Source organism: Sinocyclocheilus anshuiensis, unplaced genomic scaffold, assembly GCF_001515605.1.
Source record: "Sinocyclocheilus anshuiensis isolate Anshui unplaced genomic scaffold, SAMN03320099.WGS_v1.1 scaffold1658, whole genome shotgun sequence".
In the NCBI taxonomy this organism is placed as follows: Eukaryota; Metazoa; Chordata; class Actinopteri; order Cypriniformes; family Cyprinidae; genus Sinocyclocheilus; species Sinocyclocheilus anshuiensis.
The window spans coordinates 224602-250709 of NW_015547302.1; the positions used below are offsets into that span (position 1 = coordinate 224602).

At 37.9% G+C, this 26108-nt stretch overlaps 2 protein-coding genes across 3 annotated transcripts in view; one reads left to right on the forward strand and one right to left on the reverse strand.

Moving 5' to 3' along the window:
* The window catches only part of LOC107701722 (oxysterol-binding protein-related protein 2-like), a 10814-nt gene extending 2787 nt beyond the window's left edge, over positions 1 to 8027 (reverse strand). The window contains exons 1-13 of the mRNA XM_016503799.1: positions 7945 to 8027; positions 4735 to 4832; positions 4550 to 4661; positions 4363 to 4438; positions 4068 to 4202; positions 3281 to 3378; positions 2990 to 3172; positions 2600 to 2707; positions 2338 to 2427; positions 2016 to 2142; positions 807 to 926; positions 587 to 710; positions 385 to 475 (exon numbers count right to left, since the gene is read on the reverse strand). Coding sequence (XP_016359285.1) covers positions 385 to 475; positions 587 to 710; positions 807 to 926; positions 2016 to 2142; positions 2338 to 2427; positions 2600 to 2707; positions 2990 to 3172; positions 3281 to 3378; positions 4068 to 4202; positions 4363 to 4438; positions 4550 to 4661; positions 4735 to 4771 — 1301 coding nt within the window. The 5' untranslated portion in view covers positions 4772 to 4832; positions 7945 to 8027. The remainder of the gene's footprint in view (positions 1 to 384; positions 476 to 586; positions 711 to 806; positions 927 to 2015; positions 2143 to 2337; positions 2428 to 2599; positions 2708 to 2989; positions 3173 to 3280; positions 3379 to 4067; positions 4203 to 4362; positions 4439 to 4549; positions 4662 to 4734; positions 4833 to 7944) is intronic.
* Positions 8028 to 9651: 1624 nt separating this feature from the next.
* LOC107701723 (protein SOGA1) lies at positions 9652 to 24588 on the forward strand. Of its 2 annotated transcripts, none has more exons than XM_016503800.1 (11): positions 9652 to 10631; positions 11781 to 12005; positions 14390 to 14545; positions 16400 to 16465; positions 17170 to 18315; positions 18727 to 18813; positions 19079 to 19240; positions 20174 to 20425; positions 21961 to 22004; positions 22089 to 23448; positions 24104 to 24588. In XM_016503800.1, exons 1-11 carry the CDS (start codon positions 10137 to 10139, stop codon positions 24248 to 24250), a joined length of 4140 nt encoding a protein of 1379 aa, XP_016359286.1. In that variant the 5' UTR covers positions 9652 to 10136; the 3' UTR covers positions 24251 to 24588. The 2 variants fall into 2 exon arrangements, with proteins under 2 accessions (XP_016359286.1, XP_016359287.1); XM_016503801.1 differs by having other exon boundaries at positions 20174 to 20314.
* The last annotated feature ends 1520 nt before the right edge of the window (positions 24589 to 26108 follow it).

Here is a 26108-nt window from a genome sequence, read left to right on the forward strand (position 1 = left end):
GCTCCGCCCACTTTGAGCTTCAAAAACGCTCTTCAGAAACCTACTGGTGACATCACGGACACTACGTCCATGTTTTTATACGGTCTATGGTCGAACAAAATCAAAACAGATCTAAAATATTTCTAAACGTGTTTCATAAAATGTCGTGGAGTTGGAAATGTGTTGATAGAAGTTTTTTTTTTTCTCCCCCACTTGGAGATTTTTCGTTCTTGTTCTCTTTGCTACATGGACATTTATATGTAAATGTATATAATTAAAATGCAATAAAAATATTAAAAAAATAAAATAAAGTACTTCTAAATGTGAAAGGAATGAGAATATACAAAATGAGGAACACAGGCCAGTAAAAAAGTGGAAGGTTGTGCTCTTAATTCAAATACTCGCCTCGTAGACCATTCTTCCTCGTCTTTAGCACGCTCTCTTCTGGCAACTCTCTGCTTCTCTTCCAATCTCTCCTTCTCTTGACTTGCAGTATCTGGAATTTAAGAATAGCTTTTAAATTTAGGGGTAAAATAAGTGCAGCATCATCCAGAAGAGCTTACTGGACAGATGGTAACAGAACGGGCCAAAAGAGAGATATGCATACCGATATCCCCATTCTCCATAGCTCTGATGTCAGGCCGCAAACGACAGTCTGTTGGTGCTATGACTCCAATCGTGCCAGGCTCCAGCTCATTAAGCGTCATGGCAAAGTTAGTAAAGTTATACATCTAAACAGAATCGAGGAAAAAAAAAGTAAAGTGAGAATATGCATAACATGTAATCACCCAAGACAGATGTTGGAGTCATTGGGGGCTTGGGGTTACCTGTGTCGAGTGTGGCGGTCGAGGGGCTACTCTCCATAGCAGCGTACTGCCTGGGATCATAGTAACTGTTTCCTGGACATCTGGCATTTCATCTGCATCATCACCCACTGTACTCTGCTCCTAATCACATGCATACAGTACTACCATTTATGCCTCATAATGCCTCACATTCATATGAAAACCATTAAACACTACAGATAAAGCAAGATCAGGAAGCAAATAGACTAAGAAAACTACTAACACTCTACTATGATGGTGGCTCAGGGACTGTACTTCTCATTGAAATTGCATGTTAATACAAAGAAGGGAAACAAACATTGATTTCCAGCAAACACACTGCAGATAATTTTAATTACATTTTATTTTTCAATTACACTATCGTTCAAAAGTTTGGGGTCAGTACTTTTTTTTTTTTTTGCAATAAATTGATCAAAGATGACAGTAAAGACATTTATAATGTTACAAAAGATTTCTAATAATGCTATTCCTTTCACCTTTCCATTCGTCGAAGAATCCTGAAAACAATGTATCACAGTTTCCACAAAGATAACTGTTTACAACATTGATAATAATAATAATAAATGTTTTCTGAGCACCGAATCAGCATATTAGAATGATTTCTGGAGGAACGTCACACTGAAGACTGGAGTTATGACTGCTGAAAACCCAGCTTTGCCATCACAGGAATAAATAAAACTTTAAAACAGACTCAAATAGAAAAGTTGCATTACATTTTAACAATATTTCACATAATTACTGTTTTTATTGTATTTTTGGTCAAATAAATGCAGGTGAGTATAAGAGACCTCTTTCAAAATCATTCAAAAATCCTAGACACTAAACATTTGAAGAGAAGCCGATAATTAATAAGTATTCTATTGAAATAAATAAATTAAAAAATATATCACAAAACAAATCTGAACGAGGAGTCGGTTTGTGTAGTCACATTAAAACGCAATGGAACGCAATATTACACAATGGAAAGAATTTGCTCTAGTTGATATTTCTTCTATACTTCAGTAAAGATCTTGAAACTTTTTCAGTTGGCATAGTTCTCACTTCTAAGAGTTTGCAAACAGTCTCTATTGTAATAAGTGGTGGAGCCTCTATTTGAGGATGCGTGAGAGCCCTTTTGGACTTCCATGTGAAAACACAACAGAAAATAGATCACGGCTCTGCAGTAAGAGATAAATGACTAACGCTTTTTACCTGCTTGTGCTTCTTGGAATCTTCTCCGCTTTTCTTCTCTGCTTTCTTGTTGACTTCATAGACTTTTGGTTCAATGCTATATACACACTCAGTCCACTTCCCATAGATAACCTGATGCTTCTTTTTACTGAAATACACCCAGACAAAATGAGTCATGAACACAAGCATCAAATCCAGTAAAGTAAAAGTACACACACAATCCAGCTGTAAAAGACACTGCTGATGCCTTTAGTGCTCCAGACACGGAGTGGATGTGCAGAGTGAACTCTACAGGCTGGGAGCCAGATATACCCACTGACATTTGATACGAATGACTGCTCACCTCTTGTCCTGGATATGTCCCTCTACCCTATGCAGCTCTTTGCCAAACATGCCGCATGGCTTAAAATTCAGCACACACTTGTCCCCAGTGCTAAAATGAATAGAGAGAGTTCTCAGTCAAAAATAAGGGAATGAGTGAACATTAATCCACAATGTGACATGGAAAGATCACACAATAGCCTTTACAAAAACAATATTTAAATGCTGAAAAAGGTTTTACGCAGGCAGAATATTTAGTGTCAGAAAGGAAAGAGATGAAATACCTGTGGTTGACAATCTCCACTGTCCCATACTGCTCAATCCACAGTTTACCCAGAATAACGTTATGCACACAGCACATAGGGTTCGTCCATGTGTAAGCTTCTCTATGCCTGAGAGAGAGAGAGAGAAGAATTCAAAAATAGCTCAGCCATAACTAATGCCCAAAATCTCTTCAATACACATACGAAACATGCTAAATAATAAATGGACATTCCAGTATGTTACTTATCTAGCAGATGATGCTTTCCAAAGCAAGTTACATTATACTAAGGGCCAGGAAAAGTTACTGCCTTGCTCAAGGGTCCGATTGTACTTGAGGATCTCAATGACTCTCCAGCTCCAATAAAAAGTGATCATATTATACTTAGTGAGGTCACATAAATAAAACTCACTTGGAGAGCTCAAGTGTCATGGTGCCTTTAGGCTCTGCCTCCACACTCTTCCCCCAGAATTTTAGTTTAGGGTAGATGGAGCCGTGAAACGAGAAGTCCTGATTGAGTGACTCTGAGTAGAAGGCGCTGATTGGTGGATGGTGGCTCACTTGTTCTGAGATCATGTGGTAACCCTCTTCATCCCTGAGCACAGATATTACAAATTATTGGTGCAGGCTAATTTGGATTTACATATTCAGCTTTGTAGTAGATGATGTATAGCGTTTGTGTCCAAATGTTAGTTAGATTTACCGTGTGAGTTCAAAAGTCTCTCCTAATAAAGGGTTAAAAGGTTTTCCAGTTCTGTCCCATTGCGATGCAACAGCAGAAACGGCGAATGCGGCAACAAGCTGACAAATGAGATGCAATTGCGTAATAAGGATTTGTTGAATCTTCCATGCATGCACACGTGTGGAAGTAAAATATAAATGAGGCAAGGTTTCTGCAGGATTTATGAAGGTACATTTATGATTTTTTCAAGACCAATTAAATATGTTTTTAATTAATTGTGCATAAAAATTGTCTTAACTAGAAATAATGCAAATAACTTTTACTGTACCTTCTGATCACACTGCAAAAAAGTGATGTTCTTCCTCAATATTTCTGTCGTTTTCCAGTGCAAAAGATCACAATAGATGCATTGTGAAGCAAAATGACAAGATAAGATGCCTTGTTTTCTGAGAAATCGATCAAAATGAAGTTTAACACAAAAACAAATATCTGCAAATGAGCTTAATTTAAAGGGAAAACAAGTTTTAATATCCCATGGAAATATATTTGTTCTTGTTTTAAGCATTAACTCGATTAATTTTGTTCTCAGAAAACCTCATACCTTCATTTTGCATTTCAAATAAATGTATCTTGATTTAAGGGTGTTAAGATATTTGTATTGGAAAACAAGACAAAAATACTGAGGAAGATATTCATTTTTTTGCGATGTATAAAACATTTAACACCATGACTTTATTTATTTAGGACTAATTTGTGGAAGGGCCAATTAAGACTTTTTAAGACCTGCAGAAATCCTGGAGGCACTAACCTGCATACGCTCTATAGAGTCAGAAAGTGTACAAGCTTTATGGATGAGGTATGTATGTTCCATGTATTCTGTAATCCTCTGCAAGAAGCTCAGCGGTTCGTTGAAAACAATAGGCATTGTTATCTTGGACAGCTCCTGCAAAGAGACAGTATTCCCAGATAGAAATGGCTTGGCATGTGAACAATGACACCACAATCTAAAAAACATGTCTCTTTTACAATTTCATATTTCATGCTGTGTTTGAATGGAGCTCTTTTGACTAAGCTGTTGTTTGGTCAAAGTAGCTAGTGCTCACCATTCCAATGCATTTCTTCAGGAAGCCCCATACACTAAAGTCATTTCTGGAGAACATGGGCACTGGCAGAGTAGTTCTGAACACACAGACACACACATTAAAACATTACACAGTCCAAAGGATATAAACATCTTCACATTTTGTTTCCTGCCTCTGAATATTATTTCACTTTATTCAGACTCCTTACCGCCTCTCCCGTACTCCATTTTCAGACGGCACTTTGCCATTCACTGTCTGCTTGCTCTCATAGACACAGGCATCTTTAAAGCTGACTTCACATGAGTCGTCTGATTCTAAACCTGAGACAAAAGAGAGATTTAGCCATAGGTGACAATAAAAATGTGATGTACAGTACTATACTTCATCACGTACCTGTCTCAGCATCATAGAACTCTTCCTCGCTGTTCATGATGGACAGTTACTGCTGTTGATGTCAATCAGAAGGCATTGTTTCACAGTTTGAATGTGTTCTGTAGATCAAACCAGAGAACAATATTGTAGGTTTGAAAATTAAAAACATATAAAACTGGAAGTCATTAGTCCAACTTATAAAAATGAATCATTAACGTACTGTAGACTACTACTATGCCATAAACCTGGAACATACTGGACACTAATGCTGGCCTATGCTCTCTGTCCATTCTCTTATTGAACACACAGAACAAATCCAATCACCTCACTGCAGTCTTTAAACAGCTGTGCTTGGCAAAACCATCTGATGAGTGTGTCCGAACAAGCTAATTCTTTAATGGCCAATGGCAGCTCATAGCAGAGAGAGAACGTGTCAGCATCCGGTTGTCATTACTGCAACTGATTGTACTGATTCACAATGTTGGCTTAATTAAATGGGTCATATGATGTTGCTAAAAATAACATTATTTTGTGTATTTGGTGTAATGAAATGTGTTTATGCGGTTTAAGGTTCAAAAAACACATTATTTTCCACACACTGTACATTATTGTTTCTCCTCTATGCCCCGCCTTTGCGGCGTTATGCAAATCTTCCCACATCGTGACATAGACGTGCGAAATTGAAATCGCATCATATGACCCCTTTAAAGAAAAGATACCATTCAGGAATTATGATGCAAATGTCCTGGTAGCACATATAAGAGTTTTTAAAGTAATTTCTTAGAGTTCTTAGAATTTTCATAAATGTGCTCTTTGTATTCAAGTTGGAATTATATGGTTTTTAACAACTTTTTTGCCATTTTCAATAAAAGTACATTAAATACATTTAATCAAATATCGTATACACTACCGTTCAAAAGTTTGGGGTCGGTAATAAGTCTGAAATAGTGTCACATCATCCTTCAGAAATCATGCTGATATGCTGAATTGGTGTTGAAGAAATTACTCATTACTATTAGTATCAATGCTGAAAACAGTTGTGCTGCTTAATATTTTTGTGGAAAACATGATACATTTTTTTCTGGATTTTTTTTTATAAATATTAGACAGTTCATAAGAAAAACATTAATTTGAAATATTTTTTATATTAAATTTTTTTATATTTAATATTTAATTAATTATTTTTTGCAACAATGTAAAATATGACCATGTAAAATAGTTTTTACAAACATATTTTCCTTTTTTTCTGCATGTTGGTTTTATCTTTCATATGACAAACAAAGGTTTTTCAAATATTTTGATAAAAACTTCAAGAAGTAATGGAAAATAATTATGCCAAAATATTTAACACTTTTCAAGAACTTCATTATTTTAATGAGGCTTTTTCTTCCTTATCATCAGGAATGTTGATATCAATGCACCCCATAAAACATTACAAACAAAATTAATTTGAATTTGATTTAATTTAAAATTCAAAAATGCTCATTACAAAGGGGTATTCAAGTCATTGCATGAATTGCACTGTAATATATTATTATTGAATAAATTAATAGAACGGACAGATAAATAAGCATCATACACACAGAAACAAAAATAGAGAGCTAAAAGGGAAAACTCTTGTTCATACCGCCAATTATACAGCTGTGGATGACCAAAATGCAAAGCAGTTTAAAAAACTATTGGCCACATAACAGAGGTGGGGGGCACCATGCAAATTATTTGGAACTCAGAGAGGCAAAGCAGCCACTTAACAAGCTTACAGCTATCACATATGCAAACACCCATGTGGTAAAGTGCCAATAGAGGAAGTCTTGGCTGGATGAACAGCACGTAGCCCTGGTCGTTTTGCAACCACACAAATTCAAGGTAGCTCAACTGAAATTAATGTAGTAAAAATATTTCCAAATAATCATGTAAACAATACACCTTATAGTCTTTCAGCTAAGGGGAATGGTTGGATAGATGTCTTTTGGCTGTGATGGGCTGTTATAACTACAATAAACAGAGAAAACTAGTCATACAACTTACTGGAAAATGACAGCGCTACAGATCAATGGTGACTAAGACAACCACATAAGTGTCTGGTTCTCAGAAAAAGTGGCACAGTTCCTGGTGGTTGTGCCTGAAGAAACTACTGTATCAGTAGTTTTAGACTTTATATTTACCTGGATGCATAAGTTAGTTTACTAACTAACAGCAGTTAGTTGCCGGTTCACAGTCGTAACTGACGAAAAGCACTACGTTAAATATATTCTTATTAATAATAGTAGCAGTACAATAAAGCTGCTTTGTCTAGAAGACTGGAGTCACTTGTGAGTATAGTTTGGGGTCAGTAAGATTTCTGAAAGTCTTTTATGCTCATCAAGGCTGCATTTATTTGATCAAAATCAAAATAGTTAAAACAGTAATAAAAAAAATTATGCAATATTATTACAATTTAAAACAAGTTTTCTGTTTTACTATGCTTTAAAATTTAATTTATTCCTGTGATGGCAAAGCTAAATTTTCATTCCAGTCTTCAGTGTCACATGATCTTTCAGAAATCATTCTAATATATATGCTGATTTATGCTGATTAATGTTTTTGTGTAAATACTGATATATATATATTTTTAGGAATTTTTAATGAGTAGAAAGAACAGCGTCTATTTGAAAAAAAAATCACGTAAATATATCTATTGTCACTTTTGATCAATTTGATACATCTTTGCTTAGTGCTGCTGTCAACTAACAGATGGATCATGGTAGCATCTTTCATCATATGCACAGGCGTAATGAGTGTCAGTCAAAACAGTGGAGAAGATTAAACCCATTAAAACTACAGGGCAATCAGCTGATTCAGTACATCACTCAAAAGACATAGAAAGCACTGCTTAGTATATGATCACATGCAGCACCATATTAAACGCAACGTCTAGCCATCCGTGCATGAGGGCAGTCTGACATTCAAGTTATGTCCCGTTAGATATACAAACATATATGATACTATGAATAACCAGCCTCGCTCGGCATCTCCAAACTAGATCTACTAAGGGCGGAAGGCACTGGGCGTTTGGCTTGAGCTGTTTTGACCCGCGTTAGCCGCTAGCAATGAGCATTGACCAATAATAAACCCGAATATTACTCATAAACCCGTTTGATATCGTCAAAACATTCAGGAAGATACGAAATAAAACGACATGTAACATCGATCAAACTTAGCAGGCTGTATACTGTGCGAGTGTCGCGTTACCTTTCAGTAATGTAAAGCTGAATCGCTCCTGTCTCCGGTGGGACAGAAAATAAGCGCCCAGTTTCGGAAGACTGACAGCGGGGCGGATACATTTCGCCTGGACGGGAGAACAAACTGGATTGGAGGGTTAAGGCAGCGGTACAAACGAAGATGGGCGGGGCGACGTTTGATTGACAGAAGTAGTCGCCTATTGTGAAAGAAGACCCCTCTGCGAACGCACGATATTAACCTTTCGAAGGGGCGGGGTTATATTGAGGTTACATAAAGGGGTCGGTACTAAAAAGGCAGGGATGTGGGTTATTTATAATCCTAACAATAAATATCGCCGTTGGCTATGGCAGTGGCGCTCCTTGATTGAATATGACTGCTGACCAGGAATAGATATAAAGAAATCCTTGACAATGCATTGATTTTAGGATGTGAATAAGAAAAAAACAGTAAGAAGCTAGAGAATATTAGACCTATATGATTTCACAAATAGACAGATATTTTACAGCTTCATTTCATATTTTATATTCTTATTTGTGCTGTGAAACAGTGCCAGGGGTTTGTAAGGGCCTTAGACAAGAGCATGAAAATAAATTAGGCCCAATTAATGTAACAAATAATTTCTTGGTTTAAAAAGAAAGTATTTGCTTTCAATATGCTTTTAATCACATAGCCTTTTTATGCAGTTCAAACCATGTAAAATATGCAGTAACTTCAATAAAATAAGGTAAAAAATATATAATGTAAACTACCCACATAACTGTATGTAAATGTTAAAATGTTTATTTAGTGCAGCAAGAAACTGGTGAAAAACTATGTGCAAGATAGAATGAAAGAACAAGCGAAAAACAGGTGCAGTTTGAGGGAAAATGAAAACTAATTGTTTTAAACAATCTAACAAAAACATAAATAAATGTATACATTTAAATAGGTCAAAAATACATCAAAATATACAAATATAAATAACAAATAACACATAAAAATTTAAGTTAGCCTGCAGATTAATTACTATTTTCGTCTTCTGATTTCCTCCTCTCTTTTTTTAACGGTATTTTTTATTTTAGCGTTTCTCTACAAAATATAATTTTTTAGCAAGCCTGAGAATTTGCATATATCCGGTATTCAATTTCTCAGCTATGCACCGCGGCATGAATAAATGATGCCGATTACAGTGCGTTTGACTAGTTTCTGCTTTTAGTTTAGCTATTGTTGAGATATTTCCTGATATTTCCTTTAGTTTCATTTGAAGCCACTAGATGTCAGCGGTGCAATGTTATAGTATAATAGTTTCAGCTCCGTGTCATTGAGAAGCGTGAGTTTTGATAAACTCTTTTCTTTTTGAAACCAGTGTATAAACCTATATTTAGAAATTAGCTATGAATAAAAAAACTTATTAGATTTTATGAGTGAATAATACAGACACTGTTACCGATTTCAGTCATAAGTGTGTTAAAATAAGGCCATCATATGAATTAGCCTAATAAATAAGAAAAATAGCCGATTACTAAATTAATATTTAAAAACATATATGCATGGGTGTTCGGGAGGAAAACACTAAAATGTTATGCTAGTAAAACATTGGTTTGGCACTATTATAGCTGTTCGTTATAATGCCAGTAAAGCTGAGTTATCTGTGACTCAGAGTGAGTGAAAGAGAGAGAGAAAAGCTCCTTTTGGGGCGGAGATTTCCGAGTTTTTAAAGCACATGGCCACACACAGTACAGTTATTCACTCAAACACTAGACTAACGGCTTTACCCGGATTTACCTTAACTTTATCTCGTCTCACACAAACTCTTGAGAGGATTCTGCTGGGATCAGTCATCTCATTACTGACCATTAGTCGTCTTTGTTTGTAAAAACAATGTAAGGTGAATGAAATTCACCATAGGAACCATAGGAAATTATAATCTTTGAACGCCAACAATGACAAAGACAAAAGTTGAGGCAAATCCTGAGTCTAATTCACGCTCATCCCATCATGGACCCGGGCAGGAAAAAGCCTGCGGAGACGCGAGCAGCCAGCAGCCGACGAGACAAATCCACCGGCATCATGTGCAACACATGACGTCAAAACAAGCTTAGGCGGACACTTGGTCTAAAATCATCCCAGCAGCCTCACAGAGCAAAGCCAAAGAGCTTCACTCGAAGAAACCAACGCGTGGAGCATCTGTCACGCCAAACATCCACACGGGGAAAAAAGAGATGAAACCAGAGTCGAGAAAACGTTCCGATAGCAATCGCAGTAAATCGTGCGGGAGGAGAAAGCTGTCGGATGGAAGCATCACGTCTGATGACCTGAGTAAGGACTCTGGCTGCGTTACCGGGAAACTGTCTTCCACGGACAGCAGCTCTGAGATCTCGGACGCATCAGAGGAGCATAAGCAGTCCACTGTTGCCCAGTGTGGTGAGGTCTGTCACAGAGGTCCCAACGAAGAGATGATGGACGATTCAGCGGAGCAAATATCAGAACACAGAGAAGACGATGGTCTGATTAATGCCAACCTGTCTCCAGGGTTTGGCTTCGGAGAGGGAAGCATCTCTCCTGGAGACCAGAGATCCTACGTTTCTCTGGACAGTCGCTTGAATTTGAGCGCGTCTGTGGCATTTTCGGATCTGACTGGAGACTTTGCTGATGGGGTGCATGAGGATCTGCTGAGAGAGATTGACGACCTAAGATCGGAAAATGAATATTTAAAGGTGAGATTTGTTGATTACTCTATTAATTCATTTAATTGATTGTTAATTAATTTGCAAATAATAATTTATTGCATGGTATAAATGGTGTAAATTAAGCTTGGGAGAGTTCAGGTAAAGTGGGACACATTTCATATTTGCTCTTTAAATATGCAAGTCATTTATAATTGCCATACGGGTCTTTTGTCATCATTATGAACATGTTTTATTTCGTCTTGACACCATCATAGTGGGCATGATCAAGCATCTGACTGATCTCAATGAGTGCATATGGAAAATCCACCAAGTGAAAACGCTCTTCTGAAACATAAACATTGTAGTTTTTAAAATATGTCTGAATTCAATTACCAAAACAATTTATTGTTGTATAATTGCTTTTAATTATTTGTGAGAGTCTGTTTTAAGTAGATAATGTTAGATAGAGTAGGAGAGTACTAAATGCAACCTGTTTTGATGGATTATGATTATTAAGCATCAGACTATTATCAGCTAACATGGCATAAACCATGTCATATGATGTGATGGACAATGTACTTAATGTAAAATTAAATTAAAACAATAACACATTGTCTGCTACATGTACAATACATTTTTAACAGTCAAAATAAACTGCACGTGATCTGGCTTATACTGTAAGATTTACTCTCTTCTTAGAAGATTACACTTTCGCTAATTGGCTCTTGTCATCCCTCATTGTCTCTGACATGCAATAGAAGGACGGGTTCACAGTGAGAACGAGACAAGCTTTACTGTGATTAAGTGCAAGGTGTCTCAGTAGAAATCAAGAAGTCAACAGAGGTGCCACCAATGCATCCAAGAAGGGCAGTGCGTCATTCTTGGCACGTGCCACTAGTTCTGTGGGTTAATGCGCACAGCATGCTGGTTCTCAACACGTAAGGCCAGTGCAGTGCTGTCATGGATGAGTTGGTTGAAGACTGACATTGATCGTGATATAGGAAACACCCTTTGTACACACTAACACACAAATGCTTTCGACTAAAGTAAAATGCATTCATTTATCTCATGTTTTCCAATCAAAAACTTCCAAAAAGTTTCTAAGACAGTTACGGTGGCTGTAATGCTGCCACATACAGTATGATTCAGTTCTATGAAGTTGATGTTTACATACACCATTTATGACTGCATTTTTAGGATGAAATGGAGGAGCTCCGCTCAGAGATGCTAGAGATGAGGGACATGTACATGGAGGAGGATGTTTACCAGCTGCAGGAACTCCGACAGCAGCTGGAACAGGCCAACAAGGCCTGTCGCATCCTGCAGTACCGACTTAGGAAAGCAGAGAGACGCAGTCTGTGTGTAGCCCAGACGGGACAAGTGGACGGGGAGCTTATCAGGACACTTGAGCATGATATTAGGGTGAGGATGTGCTGCTAACAGTCATAATTTGCTGGTGTTGAGTGTGTTTCTGTGAGAAAGTCCTTGTATAAGGTCACAAAGCATAAAGAGCAATCACTGACATTCAGGGTGTAATTAAATAGATGTTTCCCTCATGATTTGGGTGCAATTAAGCTACAGTGGTGTGTGTACAGGAAAATCACTGTTAGGATTTTGGATGCCGTCCATGGCATTTATCGGGACAGGATGTTTATCTAAATTGCTTAACGCTTAGTGCCAATTAAATGTTGAATAGTAAGTCACCAAATGAGTCAAAACTCTGTTTTTATGAATCAGCATGCACTCAGGTGGATTGTGTAATCCTTCCATTGTGGTTTGTGACCCAAATCGTGGCACTAAGGGTTTAGTGAGAGCTGAAACATCATTTTGTTTTATAGTTTGACGTGTATAGTGAGTGGTTTTATTTTTGGAAGTGGTCCAACTAGTAAAATGAGGAGAAAAACCCTCGGTTTTCTCTTTGGCAGACAATTGGTGTTGCTCAGTTTGTGGTGGGCCACTCACAGAATAAGCATTTTTTGGTTTGAACTTCTCAGCCAATCAGCAACAGAGCTTTCTGAAGGAACGTTACAAATTAAAAATCAATCTACACAGCAGGACAACCCATATGAAAGGGCTGTTTTCTTTTGAAATCTGCTTCCAGACTATGCAAAGCAACTTCCTCAGGTTTCTTCTGAACGTTTTGTCTTTGCTGAATTAAGTGTGAGAATGTATTTCGTAGAAACACAGTGTGAAGTATCACTGAAGAATCAAGGTTGAATGAAAGAGTGTGTGCATTTGCATGTGTACGGTATATGTGTCAAGGACTATATAGCCACAATATCCGAGAGGGGAAGTGTCCAAGCACAGCTGCTGGTGGTGTGTGTTGTGGGCATGCCCATGACCAGTCTATTTTAAAGGCATGTGAGAGAAATAGATACCCTCCTTTCACAAACTGGACCTGTGTGTGTCCATCGCTGCTCAGAGTCCTCACTAGCACTCTGTCAAGTTATTCAGTCTTCAACAACCCCCTTGGGAGAGTCCTGCAATCTGATATCTAACAGCATCCTTTTCAAAGTCTGCTCCACTCTACATTTCCATCATTAATTTTTTTCACAGAGAAATACGAGTTTGTGGTGTTGCTCCTGGAACTCAATGCTGATAATAATCACCCTGCGCTATGAAAAAGAAAAGCACAGAGTCATGCGCTGAATGCTGTGGTATAATCACATGCACTCTAACCATTTTCCCTTGACATTGTTCGCAATTGTTAGCAACCCCTTGAGCAACAAGAGGATGAGTGCTTTGCAAAGGAAGGAGATCATAGGAGAGTTGAACCATATTGAAACCCATATGTTACAGCCGGCTCTTAGGCTGCAACAAAGAGGAGTCCAGACGCAACAATACTTAACAAAACATTTATTTTAACACAACAAAAAATAACATAAATGTAACATAAACGAAGGAACGAGCCAGGGTCGGCCGGGACACGCAGCACAACACGGACTGTCGAGCTCCACGCAGGAGATGATCTCCCAAACCACGCGCTCCGCACCAACACGCCAGGCACTCTTAACTCTGCGTCCAACAAGTGTCAGGTGTGCGAGCCACACCCCCTCCAAGCGGCACCTAAAACACACACCCCACAAGTGCACGCACAGCCCAAACTGGGACGTCACACACCCCCCCCTTCAAAAACACCCAAAAATCCATAAACAAATCAAATTACATCACAATAACATTCAAAAACTTTTAAAATTATCATTGAAGCTAACCCTTCCACCTCACCTACCACCTCCTCTTCCCCTCCAGCAATCCGGATCCTGAAAGCCAATTAAGGGGAGAAAGAAAGAGAAGTAATGAGTCATCACACACCCCCCCTTCAAAAACACCCAAAAATCCATAAACAAAACAAATTACATATATCAAATTACCTCAAAATAACATTCATAAACATAAACTCCCCTCCAGCAATCCGGATCCTGAAAGCCAATTAAGGTGAGAAAGAAAGAGAAGTAATGAGTCAAGAAAAGTTAAGAGCATCAGAATCAGTCAACAGCGGACAGCAAAAAGAATCAGTCGGTACCTGACTAACCACAATTAACTAACCACCTTACTTCCTCACATCCTCAGTGTCACAAACCACAGCTGAAACATGGTAACTTAATCCTCATTTTGCAATGTTCCCTATAAAGTTTTGGGTATTTATTTTCTTTAAATAGAGCTTCTTGTTTTTAATAGTATTCCCCAAGAGAATGAAATGAAATGAGATAATTATCGTATTAACATCAACATTTTTGTGGATAGTTAGCATGGACAAATGGTTTGCAGTGTATTTACTTGACTCTAAATTAATATTTTGTTCCCAGGTGGCAAAAAGCGTGTCCCTTCGCCTACACAGTGAACTTGAGGCCATTCAAAAGAAAAATTCACGGCTGGAATGGGAAAATGAGGAATTACGTGAACGGCTGCAGGATCTGGAAGTGGCAAAGCAGGTCCTGCAGGCTGAGATGGACAAATCACAGGTGGTATGAGCACAAAGCCATCACTGTATTTATATATATATACACACACAAACTATTGTTCAAAAGTTTAACTATTGTTATGTTTTTGATAGAAGTCTCATATGCTCACCAAGGCTGCATTTACTGAATCGTAAAAACAGTAACATTGTGAAATATTATTACAATTTAAAATAACTGTTCTATATATTTTAAAATGTAATTTATTCCTGTGATGGCAAAGCTGAATTTTTAGCATCCATTACTCAAGTCGTCAGTGTCACATGATCCTACAAAAATGATTCTGATATGCTGATTTAGTGCTCAAAAAAAAGTTTTTTTTTTTTTTTTTAAGTCAACAATAGTTGATCTAATATTTTAGTGTAAAACAAGATAAAAATTTTCAGGATTCTTTGATGAATAGAAAGTTCAAAAGAATAGCATTTATTTGAAATAGAAATCTTTTTAACATTATAAATGTCTTTACTATCACTTTTGATCAATTTAATGCATCCTTGCTAAATAAAAGTATTAATTTCTTTAAAAAAAACTTACTAACCCTAAACTTTTGAATGGTAGTATGTGCATATATATCCATTATGCCCTATATCACTTTAAAGCAGTACTTGTTTGTTGCTTAGACTCCTTTGTTTCATGATGCTGTTAGGATTACAATCTGACCTTTACCCCAACTGTATGTAGTGGGTGTAATCGACAGCTGACTGCTTGGGTAGGGCATAGAATGAACTAAGGGTCTGAATTCAAAGTGCAGCTGTCATTCTCACTTGTGGATGCAGTGAGGGGGAGAATAGAGAAAAATAGGGCAATTGAAAGGTTGAAGAGAGAGTGAGAAAGAAAGATCTCACCTCAAAGAGAGATCCTTGTCCAACTCTTGGGTCTTATGATGTTCAATTGCCACATACATGCTAAAAATACTAACAAGAAGGCATGCTTTTTGCTTTCACCTTCTCACAATAATAAAAAATATAGGCCGCCACCATTATACCAACATAATGCACCGAACAAATTTTATTGGCAATGAAGGCCTGTAGGTCTTTAATAACGGCACGCATTCAGTTTAATCCAGGATTCAGTTTTTAGAAGTGGATCCCAGCAGCTCAGCTCAGACAGCTGCTGCCCATTCCTGATCCTCACCAGCAAAACAAATCTGCTACAACCAGATTATCAAGGCCTCATGTGAGCCTGATACTACCTGAAACATGATGATCTCCATACAAACACTTTTTACTTATCCATTAGAGTCAAAAATCTTTTTGCAGTCTTGATCCACAAGAGAAATTACTGATTTATAATCTCAAAACATCAAGATCAAGATCAAGAATCAAAACATTAAGGGTACTGTTAAATGCATTTATTTTGGTGTTATGCTTAAATTATGACAGTTCAGTCTCGGTTTGGATTGACTGAGGTTATTTTTAACATTTAAAGAAGATAATGTGAAGTCTACATGCTCCTCCTCTGCTCTTTGTACTTTTAAGGGTTTGAGCCTCTCAGACAAAGCAGCAGACAGATAGCCTGACTCTAGCCAGCATTCTTGACATACTTGGAGCAGTATGGATGTTTGGTGTAGAAATGGAGTTGGAGTTCTTGCCATCTCACTACACGAACATGATTGAGTGTGTTTATTAGGTGCATGCTTTCCTTACAGTCACACATTTCATTGGGTATTGGAATGCATTGGACAGCGGTATGATGGAAAATAGCAATATGATTAATATAACTCAAATGAACATTTATGCCCATAGGAGGACATCATCTTGCTCATCAAATTGCATCAACACACCTATACATAGTAAGCTGTGTTGTATAAGCTGCTGAAATGTCTTCAGACTAATTATGGATATGGTGCATCCACAGAATTCTCTAAAGAGACGAAGTTTGAGATCAACATCCAACAAGAGCGAAAAGAAGCTCTCACCACAGGTGAGTTGGGAGTTACACTAGTCTGATTAATTTGTGAAGGTTAGTACTGGTTTGGTGCTAGTCTTGCAAGAGAACCAATATTAGCCTTCAGAGTTGTGCAAAACTCAGAATTAAGAAAATTTATTTTCAATTCATGCATTAGAATTTCAGTTGAATTGTCCGCACCACAGGAAGTTTATATGGAATGACAGAAAGAGGAATATACGAAATTAGAATTCAAAGAAATTCAACACTGGGAAATGGAGTGATATAAAAAAACATTCATTAAAACATTCTATCATTTGTTTTTATTAAAAACTTTGTCATACTAAAGTTCAAAGTTTGTCTAGACAATCTTTTCTAGTTAAAATTACGCTTATATGAATTTCTCTGCATTTCAGTTAATTTCCCTGCATTTCTCTACAGTCAAATTCACATTACAATTCTGCATTCTGTTTGCTACCTCAGTTCAAATTCAGGAATTGAGTTTTAAAATGCATTCCCAATTCACTTCTTAGTGGCACATGACCCTGTTAGCCATGGTCAAAGTAGCCTTGCTGTGTTTTTAGTAAAAGTTTTTGATATATGCCAACTATTTTGTTTATTTTATTAAATACTGGTAAAAAATGTATAGCCTGAATGCACTGTAAGTCGCTTTGGATAAAAGCGTCTGCTAAATGCATAAATTATTAATAAAATTATTCAACTTTAACACACCTCTGCAGGATGACAGCACTGATTTGAAATGCCAGCTCTACTTTGCCAAAGAGGAGTCTGCGCTCATGTGCAAGAAGCTAACAAAGATGGCCCTGGAGAGCGAGGCAATTCGGGAGGAGCTCGCCAAATACCGTCTGCTTTATGGTGAGGTGGATGAAACCCAGGCTGCAGCGGGCGCCACTAACTCTGCCCACACCCGAGAAGCAGAGGTCAAAGTTCACTTGCGGCTGGTGGAGGAGGAAGCCACATTGCTGAGTCGTCGAATAGTGGAACTAGAGGTGGAGAACCGTGGGTTGCGGGCAGAGATGAGTGAACTGCGTGAACGAGGAGGAGGAAGCCTGGAAGAAGAGGACATGATGAAGGGGGCCAGTGAAGGATTAGCATTGCCTCTCCAAACTGGGGAACAGGTGGAGATGCTTAGAGGTGGATGTCTGGATGGGACAGAGAACGCAGATGCAGCGACTATTCACAATAATATGCAAGAGAACCAGATGCATGTAGAGGAAGATCATGTGGAGAACTCTTCTATCAGCCACATGCACAGAGAAGGGCCGATTGGTGGGGAACAGGAACTTTCTAAAGAGACTAAAGAGGAAGACAGACAAGTTCAATGTAAGTCAGACTGCACATTTGGTGTGAAAGATCTAGAGAGTCTTCTTGCCATCCATGACCAGGCGCTGCTTGTCAGATCGACTATCCAGCTACTGACAACCCCAGCAAAAAATGGCCTCTCACCTAAATGTACCCATAAGACTCCTCCTGGTGCTCCCTACCTAAGCAAAACTGCAGTAGATCCTCAGTGCAAAACACATCAATGGCTTTTGGACCCAATGTTGAGTCCCTTGACCAACGGACTAGAGGTGTTACAAGCCCAACTGCGTGCTCTTGTAGAAAAGTTGGAGGTGCTCTCAAACTCCACTTCAGAGTGCCTTGGGCCTGTTACAGAGAAGAATATGTTACATTTTGGCAAAGATTTAAGTGTAATGAAAGAGGATGCAAAGAATCAAGCAAGACAAGAATGTCCATGTGAAGGAAATGTTGGAAATGGGTGTAACCAGGACAGCTTAGTGCTGCTCACTCTGCAGCTCCAATGGTTCATCCAGCAGTGGAGGCAGGGAGAGAGACCCACAGCTGATGGAAAGAACCTGTTTGAGGTAAATTGGGAGACAGCATTTGCTACTGCGGTCACACATCTTTATCGATGAAGATGGTTGAAATTTTCTTAATAATAATTTTTATTTGCAGTTGAAATAACAGTATACTGTATGCTTTCCTGTTGTTCAAACATAGCACTAGCAACGGCAAGGTCATGGGTTCCATTCTCAGAGAAAGCAAGAACCTATAAATCAATTAATGTAAATGTGTACATTGAATGCAAAATAAAAATGCCTGCCAAAAGCTTGATTGCTTATTTCACTTAATTTAGAAAAAGATATTCTTCAGTGTGACATGTTTTGTTAAAATAATAATATAAATACTTTCACACAATAAATGCTAAAATGGTGTAAAGTTTATTTAACTCAGAAACAACCAGTTATATATATGTTTTTTTTTTTCAATTTCAGATGTATTGTCAGAATGATCTTCATCTACTAAAGGACACAAAGTCAAAAGCATGCAAGTATAATCTTCAAAAGAAGTGCAACAGTCAGGTATGAAAAAGAATGATGATTACTGTGGTAAAAATAATAGTTTTTCAACATGACTACCAAAAGGTTTTCATTCTGCAATAAATTCAGCCTGAAAGAACGTCATTCAAAAATGTGCCTTTTTCATAATATACTATAGTTGTACATGCCTGCTCTTTGAGCATAGTTGCCCAATAGCATTGTTCCTTGACCTGTTGCTTATTTGAAGTTAGTCTGTTTCTGTTCCTGTTGCCAAGTGTACGTTGACCAATGTGTGCTCCTCTCTCAGGTGAGCGGTGCCCTGCTTTCAGACCTCAGGACAGTACTGTCAGATCTGTTCTCTGAACTTTGGGAGCAGCACAGGGCAGCCCAGTTTGTCATCCAGCAGTTTGCGAACGCCAAAGCACCGTGGGCTGTGGAGTGTGCAGAGCTCAAGAGCCTCATAAGCAGGGTGAGAACTAGAAGATCAGTTTAAAGGGGTCATATGATGCTTTTTTAAAGATCATTATTTTGTGTATTTGGTGTAACAGAATATGTTGACATGCTTTAATGTTCAAAAAACACATTATTTTTCAAATACTGTACATTATTGTAGGTCCTCTATGCCCCGCCTCTCTCAAACGCTTCGTTTTCTACAAAGTCCCTCCTTCCGATGCACGCGCGCACACACACACACACACGATGTGCAAAACTCCGCATTTGAACAGTCAATAGTAAATACTTAAACTAGTAACAAAACATACTTACAGTCACTGATTCAGAAGCGCCAGATTGTCATAGCAAAGTCAGAATTACCTCCTCTCCTAGGTTCACGAAACGGTCGTCCATAAAATGCATTGCTGTTCTGTTGTAAGTGATCTTAAAGATTCCTAAATGCATCTACTTTCGGAAGGCCAAATAAAGTGCTTTTGCTTTCGCCTAGAAACACACAGCATCTCCCTGACATGGCTGCTTCAACACTAACTGCTGTTACTGAAACCACGCCTTCTTTCTTTGCGTGCACATTTGGGCGCATTATGCAAATATTCCCACATAGTGACCTAGATATGTGGGGGCGTGTTAGAACGAGCCGTTTTAGGGGGGTGTGGCAGAGTCTTAACTTTGATAAAGAATATCTCTTTGGTTTTGAGACTTTAGTCTTTGCAACTTCAGGGATCTTATCTATTCACGAACAGCTTGTAACACTCCAAAGAGAAAGGAAAACTTGAAATCGCATCATATGACCCCTTTAAATTCCCTTCAGAGAGTATCAGTGAAACTGTTGCCTGGTTATAATGTCATCTCCTCCTCTTTCTTCATTCTTGTGCCTGTAGGGACTTATGGAGGAAATTAAAAAAGCTTTATGAAGCAGAAATGTCATCAAGCTGTTTGTGTTTGTTTATAGCTGGACAGTTCAGCTGGGAAGGCAGGAGTAAAGGGTCCATCAGACCTGAATGTGGCTTTGCAGAAGGACCACGTTGAGAAGCTTCAGCACCTGTTAGCCGAGTCCTACACTGCAGTAATGGACCTGACAAGACAGCTGAAGGTCCGTGAAAGCAATTGGAGCTCTGAGTGGCAGGAACTGCTAGAACACCTTAACCATGCGTGTCTAGAGTGCGAAGGGTTGAAGACAGCTAAGCAAAATAGAAAAATGCAGGTCAGAGCAAAAATTTGTGTAATAAACTGAAACAATAATTTACATATTCTGTGTATTGTGGAACTTTGACATGATTTCAACCATCAAAGGTCAACCATCAAAACAGGTCTTATTGGACTAAATAAATACATTTATTTATAAACAAATTTGTGTTTGTTCATAATTCTAATTATCTAATATTAATTTATTCAACTTAAAATGTTAAAATTAGTACCGTATATGTAGAAATTAGCATGTTATGTAGAAGTTAGTTCATGATATCTAACGTGTTAACTAGTGTTTGAATTGGACCTTATTGTTATTTTTTAATTATGTTAATTTTTATATTTACCTATTTCCACTATTTAGGTGTTTTTTGGCAGTTTTTGTGTGCTGTCTCAAAAGTTTGTTGTCAGTAAATTTTTTAAAAAGAAATTAATACTTTTATTCAGCATTTTTCCACAAAAATATTATGCAGCACAACCATTTTCAACTGTGATAATATTTTTAAAAAAGTTCAAATCAGCATATTAGAATGATTTCTGAAGGATCATGTGACACTATATATGTGAATATAAAATATATTCAAATAGAAAACTTTTTTTGTTGTTGTTGTTGTAAATAATCAAATAAATACAGCCTTGGTGAACATAAGAGACTTCTTTCAAAAACATTTAAATATCTTACAGACTCCACACTTTTGAAAAGTATTTCATATCTGAAGTGTGAGCTATCATTATTAAAAATAATTTGTTTTACAGTCCTACTAGAGCAACAGAGGTCAGAGATATGAGAAAGTCCTGTGCGTGTGAAAAGGCCGCATGGCAACTGAATTTAGGCTAATCCCTTTTTGGGACTGCAGGACAGCAGGCGGAGTGCAGACATCAGCTTCTGACTCTGAAAAGGTCTTAGCCAAACCACAGTGACCACAGAAAGACTTATCGAGGCAGCTGAAGTTCAAATAAGGAGTTTACTTTCCTTTAGTGTCGAGAGAAAGAAGGCGAAAGAGGAATGAGGAAGCAATATTCAGAGGAACAAATGCATAATGGATCTTTAAATGGAATTGTTGTCCTCCAGGTTGACGGCAGTTTCGTTCTTCCCTTTTAAACAAAAGTCCTGTTCATTATCATAGATGCTAATAATAAAAGTGGAATGTAGAAAGTGACAGTCTTTGATGGGGTTAAGTAAAGCCTGGATTTTTTTCTCCCCTGTCCAAGGGTTTTCTTGCTGTTTTCTTTTTTGTAATCCCTAACTATCTCTCTGACACACTTTCTAAATAAGACAAGCTTTTACATTTGATTACAGTGTATCTCAAATTGCTCATCCCTAACTAATATGGGAAGGATTCCCTGTCTCAAAACGGTTTAGTCTTAGATTGAGTCTTATTTCTTTTATTATTTATTTTTATCCTAAGTTCCTACGTTGTTTCCTTTCATTCTTGATGTAAAGATGTTTTTGAAGTATTTGTTGTTATTTAATATATGATATTTAATATATAATCAAATTACACAATTAATTACAATGCACAAATAATAATCTTTCTGATGCATTTTCAGTCCCCTAGATACAAGATGATGACAAAAGATGGAAAAATGGGGAGGTCAGCTTGATTCGTTTGTTTGCACATAGTTTGAACTCAATTCCATCTGATTCCATTCCTTAACAGAGTTTGCTTTTTTAACAGAATGCCTCTCAAAACTGGCATGGCAAAACCCAAAAAGAACTGGAAGTATCTTAGTCGAGAAGCTGCCCTTCTGGACAGAGAAGACCCCTGCAAGACTTGGGACTCTCCTATCATGCCTCCCAGTTTCCCTGGTCTGACCTTAAACCAGGAGCTGACCCAGAGAAGCCACACTGCTCCAGAGAGAACCAGCATTCGTATATATTACAGCCCACCATCAGCAAAAAGGATCCAAATGAGCTCTCTGATAGCAGCAGAGGAGGAAGAGCTTGAGGAGAGCCAGCAACCACATTTCAATGCCGTTTCCTGTGGCCTTGTAAACCAAGACTGGGTCACTGCTTATGAAAACTGGCTGGGTAGCCTGCCATTTGACTGTCAAAGTTTGATGGAGAGAGATTCGATCGCTGTCACCAGTTCTACATCCTCTTCTGGTCTTCAGACCTCCAGTATGGCGTCCCCTTCATGCTTGGCTTTCAATAACTTGGACGTCTCAGCCAACCTGAGTGATGACATGAAGGAAATTACAGCCAGTGTGCTGCAAACCTCCCAATCCAGCCCTCTGGAGAGGAAAAGAGCAAAGGATTTTGGGAGCAGTATGGTGAGTGTTGTGAGTATAGGAACGCAAACTCAATCCCAACCACAGGTGACCACAGTTGGGCTACAAACCAATGGTCCTCGAAGTCTTTATGCTGCAAAGCACTGGTCGCCCCGAGTGACCTCATTTGTATCTGCAAGAACTCCGCAGACGTCAGTGTCACTGGAAAGGGTACCTGGTCCAGCAGATCGGATTCAGCCTCACACCAACTCGCCGAAAATACAACGCAGACACTCCACATCTTCTCCGTTTTCCTCAAAGTCTTCCTCTTCCACATCCCCCTCATCCTCTTTCACTACATCCTCTTTGTCCTCCTCCTCGTCTCTGAGTGCCTCCCCTAGGCTGGATTATGGAGCGAAGGAACGTGGTTTGTGGGCTCTGCCGCAACGTGCTTCGACACCTAGCAGGCCGAGTTCAGTATCAGTGCAAGCCAGCGATAAACCTGGCGGTCGTAAAAATGTAGGCGTTCACAAGTACGGTCTGGTCCATGAGTTTCTGCGCAATGTGTGTGGTCGAGGAGAGAAGACCAACCCGGAGATGGAGAAAGTGCCAGCAGCTCGTAAGGATCACATCGGTCTAATGGGTTCAAAGAAATCCGAGCACCCCCCGTCTCGTATACCAGCGGTACCGCAGGTCAGAAATGACAGCATCACCAAGATTGTGAACCGCAGATTTATGAAACAAAGCCCAAAAGAGGAGAGCCAGAGCCAGACTCAAACTCAGCGCCAAATCAACAGGGGTTCAATCAGCAAGAACAAGGGCTTGGAGGTTAGTAGCAAAGTTGAATCCATTCAAAAATATGAAAAAACTAAATTGAAGGTTTGGTGTTAAGAGAGTAATATGTCAAGGCTCCAAACTGACTAAAATGGTTACAAATGCAAAAATTAAAATGTGTGACAATCATTTGAAATCTAGTCACTCTAGTAAACATTCTGTGTCCATATGCGGTTTGGTCGTGAAAAAAAAATGATTCTTATGAAGCAAGTCAGTCAAAAAAATTCACGAAATGGCCTCAGTCTCACTTGTGAGCTTGCTGTCTGAATCAGACTTGCTCGGTCAGTAAATTGTTCAGAGCTGTTATTGAGTTCACACCTGACTCCTTCAATAAACTGCAAGTTATTTTGTGGCTATGTTATGTATAGATTCCTGAGTCAGACTGGTTGTTCACATGACTATGTGTAATTTACAAAGATACATATACATAATACATAATATATGGCACACATACAATCAGATATACAAACAATACAAATCACATACAAACAATTGGAACTCTTTTTTTTTTTTTTTTTTACTAAATACAACTAGAAAAAGTGAAAATCTACATTATTACTATTTTGCAGAGTCTTTGTCTTAATGTCACATGATTTGTTATAATGCTGAGCTGAGCATATCTCCTTACTCTTTCCCATCTCTTTGTCAGGATGGAGCCTGTGACTGCAGCTCACGGTCTTTGACATCCTGCTTTGCTGGACCCTCACAAAAAAACCTCCAGCATGTTCACGGTCAAAACAAGCCCCGCCCACATGAACACCCCCCATCTCGTGGTAAAGGTGATTCTCTTGCTTAAAGGGAAACAGAGTCATTTTATTCGCTGACACCATGACACTTCAGGGATCTTCAGGGCTGCATGGACAGATTTCTTCAGAACTGGAATGCCCATCATTCATAAATTTCTATGTATTCCCTGCCCATTTTGTGTTTGTTTATTAAATAATTTGGCTAAATTGATTATGACTTCAGTTCCATTTTACCATGTTAAAATCCATTCCACAAAATTTTCCTCAAAATCAGTGTAAAAAAACATGAAAAATATTCGTTCAAATTTTTAAATTTAATATAGAAACTAATAGGGCATGTACATAATTAATAATGTTGTATTGTGCAGGAGTTCCCAATTCCAGCAAGATCCAGTTTTTACTTTTTAGATCCTTGATGAACTTTACATTGTTACATTTTAAATAGATATATTTCTGCAATGTATCATAAACAATTTATGATTTATTATTATTTTTTATAATATTTTATGCATAATAGAATGTGTGTAGAAAAAATGTTTAAATGTTGTTAGATGCCTTATGAATGTGACCTGTTCGCTGACCTGTCATAGCTGTCTTAAATGTAACATGATCTGTGTTTAATATCTGCATACAACAGTTGTGGGGGCCAAGCACCTTAATCAGAGATTAGGTTTGTGAATTGTAGCTATTTGAAATGTGACACTTTTTATGGCATGTTAAAAAATGCAGATTCATGTCATTGTATTAGTCCCCTATTGCTGTGATTTGAAGATATGTCATCCTAAAAATTATGTTTCAGGTTTTGCTCCTGAGCTGCCTGTAACCAGATGTAAGGAAAAATGTAAGGAAAATGTGTTAAGTAGTTTTGAATCCCCTGATTGTAATTACCTTTAATTCCATGAAACAAGATATAAAGGTATGTGATTTAAAAAAAAAAAAAAAACTGATTTTGTCAGAAGGAAATGTCAGTTTTTCTCTGCTTTTTTTTTTTTTATTTATCTCAGTTTTCATTTTAGGTTAAGTCTTTGTGATAGCTGCTTATCCAAACTTTTCTTGAGACTAGTTTGTATAACTCTTACGATCACTCTTACATATTCTGAAGTAGGACAACACCAAAGCAAAGTATGGATATGAGCTTTACTTATCTAGTGTAATTGAGCACCAGGAAAGATACCTTATCTTCGCTTAATTGTCGGGTGTAGGCCTATACCGGGATGTCGTATAAATGCACGATAAGTTTATTTAGTTTTAATCGAGAAACATAGCCTACATGAGTTATGTATGTTAGTCGTAACCTTTCTACTGTACAGATGTGTTTTTTTTGTTTGGTTTTTTTTAGATTCGTGTATTTGTAGCGACCCCTTTTGGGTAGACAGTGACACAACAGCATAGTGAATATGTGCAAGCCGTGTGCATGCATATATATATATATATATAAACAATTAAATAGCTATTTATCTATAACTTTAAGGTATTATTATTATTATTATTATTCCTTTATTTCAGACTCTTAGGTCCATATCCACAAAAGTAACAAAATACAAGACAATAAAAACAAATATACATGCCACAACACTATTTAAAAACATACAAACATTCATTCCAGCGCTTCCAATACCAGGAGGAGTACTTAGTATCACTTAATGTAGGATCACTTAGAACCATTATAATTGCATTTCTTGAATTAATCAATCGACACATAAAATTATACACATATTTCCTTAACACAGCATTAAGAGTAGGAATATTATTATATACAAACATCTGACTTGCACTCGTCCACCTTGGGAGCCTAAGCAAAATTCTCAGAGCATCGTTAAATGCCACCTGAAGCTTTTTCATTTGAGCTTTACTATAATTACACCACAAGTGTGCTGTATACAATGAAGTATAATAAGCTCTAAAAAG